This window comes from Phaseolus vulgaris, chromosome 2 (genome assembly GCF_000499845.2).
Source record: "Phaseolus vulgaris cultivar G19833 chromosome 2, P. vulgaris v2.0, whole genome shotgun sequence".
Lineage (NCBI taxonomy): Eukaryota > Viridiplantae > Streptophyta > Magnoliopsida > Fabales > Fabaceae > Phaseolus > Phaseolus vulgaris.
In genome coordinates, this window is record NC_023758.2 from 38,665,680 (window position 1) to 38,671,439 (window position 5,760).

At 35.0% G+C, this 5,760-nt stretch overlaps 1 protein-coding gene across 3 annotated transcripts; it reads left to right on the forward strand.

Annotated features, from left to right (window-relative positions):
• Nucleotides 1-1,775: 1,775 nt before the first annotated feature.
• LOC137811932 (protein trichome birefringence-like 13) lies at nucleotides 1,776-5,548 on the forward strand. Of its 3 annotated transcripts, none has more exons than XM_068613792.1 (6): nucleotides 1,776-2,294; nucleotides 2,373-2,553; nucleotides 3,256-3,396; nucleotides 3,648-3,768; nucleotides 4,820-4,954; nucleotides 5,110-5,548. In XM_068613792.1, exons 1-6 carry the CDS (start codon nucleotides 1,907-1,909, stop codon nucleotides 5,368-5,370), a joined length of 1,227 nt encoding a protein of 408 aa, XP_068469893.1. In that variant the 5' UTR covers nucleotides 1,776-1,906; the 3' UTR covers nucleotides 5,371-5,548. The 3 variants fall into 3 exon arrangements, with proteins under 3 accessions (XP_068469893.1, XP_068469895.1, XP_068469894.1); XM_068613794.1 differs by having other exon boundaries at nucleotides 1,811-2,294; nucleotides 2,365-2,553; XM_068613793.1 differs by having other exon boundaries at nucleotides 1,811-2,294; nucleotides 2,368-2,553.
• The last annotated feature ends 212 nt before the right edge of the window (nucleotides 5,549-5,760 follow it).

The window sequence follows — 5,760 nt, forward strand, 5'->3', positions numbered from 1 at the left end:
TTCGTCCTCTTCCTGTTATATGGGAGTTTTCTTCACCAGGCTGAGTTAAAATTAACATTGATGGGCTGCTAGGGGGTATCCTATTCTTGCTACTTGTGGAGGTATTTTCCATGGGAGTATGAGGGAGTTTAGTGGTGCTTTCTCTGTGTTTCTTGAAGTTTAGACTGCTATGGTTGCTGAGTTTTATGGAGTTATACATGCTATGGAGAAAACTCAAAAGATAGGGCTTACTAATGTCTGGCTTGAATGTGATTCAACTTTGATTTGTGTTGTGTTTACTGCTAGAACTAATGTTCCGTGGATACTTCGTAATCGATAGAATACTTGTCTTAATTACTGTGGGAAAATCAGGTTTAGGGTTACTCCTCTTTTTCGTGAAGGGAATGCGTGTGCTGATAAGTTGACTAATTTAGGATTTATTCATAGAGAATCATTTCATTGGTATAATAGACTTCCATCTAGTCTGTTCCTAGAATTCTTTATGAAAAGATATCGTCTACATATGTATCATTTTTGTTAACATATGAGTTTTGATCTAGTCCCCCATATTTTGGTATTTTATTTTATTTTTTTATTTTTTTAATAATACTTTTTTCATGCAATGACAGATGATTGTTGTTACTTGAGGTATTAGGTCTAACTGAGATTCAAATTGCATTGTGATGCCTAACATGAAAACTTTTATAAAAAAAAAAAATAATAATTTTTTCTCATAACTCATCAAATTTAATATTATATATATATTTTGATATGAACACACATATATATTGTATATATTTTATATTATAATTCTTGTTTTTCTCATTCTAAATATTTACTCAATTATCTTCTTTAATATTTTTACTTGTTAAACATTTTCTAAACATAGAGATCAAAATTAAAATTAAACTTAAGATTTTTAAATTATATGTGTACAATATGTAATGAACTGACAGATTTTGTAAAAAAAAAAAAGTTAAAAAACAAAATATTTAATTAAACCTTAAAAATTACTCTAAATAAACTTCTAAATAAATTAGTTATTGCAACTAAAAAAATTAACTTTAATATTTTCATCGCAAACTTGTCTCATACTTGTTTATCTATTAATATCATTTTAAGATATTAGTTGAATATCTAATTGAATGTTTATATAAAATGAAATGAAGTTTAATTCTTATTTATTAGAGTCATGAAGTGTGTGTTTTAAGGAAATTGTACCCGTATGAACAAAGAGGAACCTGGATAGTATTTAGATTTGTCTCTATAATTGCTGATGTGCCGGTACCTTCTTATTCTTTCCTTCAAGTCTCCTCCTTTTGTTATCGGTGCTTGATCGGGATGAACCTCAACGAGGTACTTTGAGCTCAAGTAAGTGTATATTGTAAAAGTTGATAGAACCGTACCTTAAACTTTTGTAAAGAGTTTATCTATAGTGTTTAGTCATTGATCCTTGTTGTGATGGACCGAATTAATAAAATATTAGTGTTGCTAACTGATTTATAGCATGATCTTTTATGCTAACTGATTTATAGCATGATCTTTGATTTATAAGGAGGTATATTGATATATTGATGTTACCTAGGCAGAACATAGTTATGATTAGTAAAGAAGTTCCCATAATTGTTATTGTTGTCATTTATTGAGTGTCTGGTTGATGAATGAGCAGAAGATAAAAAAAAATAGCAATTATGTAAAATGAGAAAAATATTTAAATAAAAAATATTTTGAACATTTAGTATAAGGAAATTTTTGAAATGATAGTAATTAAAAGTTAGCTAAACATAGAATTTAATAATGTTATGTTTGGGTTGATGAGAATGTATAGTGTATGGAAAAAAAGAGGATTATGAAAGAAGATATGCGAGATAAAGAGTGAGAGAAGAAAAAGGGAGATGCAGAAGGAAGAAGAAGGAGGTTAATTGGAATGGCCACAAGGGAAGCTTACTCTCAAAGCCCCAAGAAGAAAGTTCCTCTCTTTCCTCTTCTCTCTCTTCTCTGCTTCACTTCCATCTTCCTCCTTCTCTCCCAGTTCACAACCACCTCCTCCCCTTCCATTACCCACTCTCTTCCCACCTTCCACAAACACCCCCGCGCTTCCTGCAATTTCTCCCACGGAACATGGATCGCTCATCCCCCCAGAATTCCAACCTACGACCACACCTGCAAGGAGATCTTCAAGGGCTGGAACTGCCTCTCCGCCAACAAATCCAACGCCCCTCATCTCCCCACATGGCGCTGGCAGCCCAGCCACTGCGATCTCCCCCAATTCCATCCCCTTGACTTCCTCCGCACTCACACCCACACCGCCATTGGTACTCTTCCTCCCTCCCTCTCTCTCTCTCTCTCTTCTTTTGTTTGGGATTGTCAATAATGGGTGTTCAGCAGTGCAGGGTTTGTGGGGGACTCGCTCAACAGGAACATGTTTGTGTCTCTCTTCTGCGCTCTCAAGAGTGCCTCCGAGGGACAAGTCAAGAAGTGGCGCCCCGCTGGAGCTGACCGTGGATTCACCTTTCTCGCTTACAATCTCACCATCGCCTATCACCGTACCAATCTTCTGGCTCGTTATGGTAGGTAAGCTTGCGCTTTTCTCATTCATTACACTTTTCTCTCCTGTTTTTCTTGCCTGTTTTCTTCTGGGTCTTGTTTCAAATGATCTGCTGTTTCTATATGAGTCCACGGATTGCACAGTCTTTATGTGATGAATAAGTACGGATTCTAGGATTTTCAATTTGTTATTATTTGTTCTGATGTCATTGTTTACATTATCTTATGTCCTGTTATATAATTAGCGTCAAGTGTTCAATTGCAAATGTGAATGTGAAGTGTTTAACATTAGGTAAAATGGAAAAGCTGAGAAACTTATAAGTGAGAAAAATCTCCAAACATGATGCTTTAAGTTTTTGGGTGGAGTATGTTAACTTTGCTTGAATGGTTTGCTCATAGCCCAGTGTAGATGTCCTCACGATCTTAGGTTCTAACTTCATTGCTTTCTTTATTCGTAACAAAATACTATTGTACTCTGTAAGTCGTGTTTTTAATTGAAGACAAGGTGAAGCTAAATTGTTTTCGTATATAAGTTGTCTTGTTAGTTAGTCTGAAGAGATTATTGAAATAAGCTAAAATGAACTTGTGAACAAGTCATAAGCTATTTTCTTGATGTTCATAAGATAAACTCAAATAAGTTGTAAAAAAACACTTCTGAATTCACCTTATATGGTTCTAGTTGTTGAACATTGTTAACTATCATTGATGTTGTTCTTCTGTTTTGTGCAGCTGGTCTGCTAGTGATAAAGGTGGTGCCTTAGAAACTCTTGGATTCAGAGAGGGATTTAGAGTTGATGTTGATGTTCCAGACAGCACGTGGGCAAAGGCTCTGAGTTTCCACGATATTCTAATTTTTAACACGGGACACTGGTAATACTAGAATGTTTCTATAGTCTCTTTCTGTAAATGGGCCATGTATGTAATTTGTAGCTGCTTTCCCATTTGCTATTTGATATTTGAAAATAATGGGAAATTCGACAATTAAAGAATACCTTTTGAGTTTTATGTTTTTTACTTCTTGCTTCTCACTTTCCTTTGTATAAGTTGATGCTGTTACTGTTGTTTGGAAAACTGAGAAAGTATAATGGAAAATATTAATTTTATCTGGTTTGTGTTAACAGGTGGTGGGCCCCTTCAAAATTTGACCCTGTGAAGTCCCCTATGCTTTTCTTCAAGAATGGCCAGCCAGTAATTCCTCCATTACGTTCAGATCAAGGCCTGGATATGGTTTTGGAGCACATGGTAACGTCTTTGCTTTATATTACTCTATAATTGTAGTGGAAGTGGAAGGAAATAATTTATGTCTCTAAGTTAACCTGAGTATGAAGCAATTACGTACATGGTATCTTGTTAATTGACTTTAGCTCCTTTGCTAATGCGAACTTTGTATGTTTAGTTTCATAATGCTTTTTCCCATCAATGTATGGGTCTGAGTTTCATAATGTGGATGAAGTGTTTAGGATTGAGTTGTCAACATCTGTTTGGTGGGGAAGGTCCATTCCTCGCCAGTGAAAGGATGAGGTGCTTACATTAGTGGTTTAGAATGTCAACTATTGTTACCACTTACCATAAATTCTCTGTTTTGAATCACAACATACATGTTATGATCGTGGATGTCAATTTTTTCATTAGCTTCAATCTGATCTTATTACAATTGTCTTAAGCACAGAAATATTGTTTTGATATTTTACTTAAGTGTATAACCTTAACTTTGTAAAAATCTACAGATGAGCACTTTATTGTAAGGGGCATTTAGGTCTTAGATATGATAGGCAACCTCTTATTGAAAAGTGAGAACACATCTATAAAGAACTTCTTTATTCAGATTGAGATTAGCACCAAGAGTATAATTGGTCAACATGCTATCAATTGACATAGTATTGATTTGGAACTATCCCAACCATTAGCGTGAAGATGAAGTATTTTGCAACACAACGAACGTCGAAGTCAAGAAATATTTTTCATTAGAAAGAAGCATTTGGGAATTGTGCCTAGCAAGTACATTGAACACCTAAATGTGTGTTTGGATTAACTTCTTTTGAGGTCTAAAAGGTTTTTTCTTTTTCTGCATCATGAGTTTTTGAAAAAAACAGATACTCCCCTAAAAAATTGTTTCTTAACACGCATTGTCAATTATTTCACCCCCAAACTGATCTTGACTAAGATACTTTTAAAAGCTTTTCTATATTACTATGATCCCTAATAATTTTACAAATCCATTTACGAAATTACACCTAGCTTAAATTGGTATGTAATTGACCTGCATATTTTAATACGAGTGGTTTGTTTGCAGATCAAGTATGTGGAGAAAAATGCACGCCCAGGTGCAGTCAAATTTTTTCGTACTCAATCACCCAGACATTTTGAAGGGGGAGATTGGGATCAGGGTGGTTCCTGTCAAAGGGATAGACCTTTGTCGATAGAGCAGGTGGTCTATTTAATCAATTGCCTTTTTAAGCATGTTTTGACTGGAACAGTCATCCAATGAGTGACATACGTGATGTGATTCTTCTTGCTAGTGTGATAGTTGCATGCTAAATTATTACTAGCAAGTTGACCTTGGAAGTTTTGTTGCTCTTTTAGGTTGAAGAACTTTTCTCCGTGAAGAACAATGGGACAAATGTGGAGACTCGACTGGTGAATAAACACCTCTATAAGGCTCTCGAGGGGTCTGGTTTCATTATTTTGGACATCACTCACATGAGTGAGTTCAGGGCTGATGCACACCCTGCTTCAGCTGGAGGGAAAAAACATGATGATTGCATGCACTGGTGCTTACCTGGAATTACAGATACTTGGAATGACTTGTTCATAGAGCTTCTGAATAGTAAGTATCAAGGGTAGAAGTTGATAAAGTAGTCATTTATTTATATTTGTTATAAAAGGGTAAAAAAAGAGACATTGTTCATAACGATTCTCTTGTTTTTCATTAGTATATTGCATTTGTTTTCTTTTCTCATGTGTATCCAAAAGTTATTTTTGAGGATCAATGAGATGAATACCTATCGAGTCAGGCCTTCAATTTTTTTGTCTGCTCAAAATCGCTTTAGAACTGTCTTCAGCCTTACCGGGTGCTTCTTGAAACCTAGAAATAACAGGCATGCATGTTATGCTTGAGAATTTAAGATTTTAGACACTTCAAAGCGAAAATAGGCAAAATAAAAATTAAAAAATCGGAGTATTGTGATTTCCTGGGAAATTGACGTGCAATTAAGGCGAGCAAAACTAACATCA

Excerpts from the sequence above, each read along its gene's own strand:
- LOC137811932 (XM_068613792.1), top strand. The coding sequence starts at position 1,907 with ATGGCCACAAGGGAAGCTTACTCTCAAAGCCCCAAGAAGAAAGTTCCT. Across the intron at positions 2,295-2,372 it reads TCACACCCACACCGCCATTG|GGTTTGTGGGGGACTCGCTC; the intron begins GTACTCTTCCTC and ends TCAGCAGTGCAG. Across the intron at positions 2,554-3,255 it reads CTTCTGGCTCGTTATGGTAG|CTGGTCTGCTAGTGATAAAG; the intron begins GTAAGCTTGCGC and ends TGTTTTGTGCAG.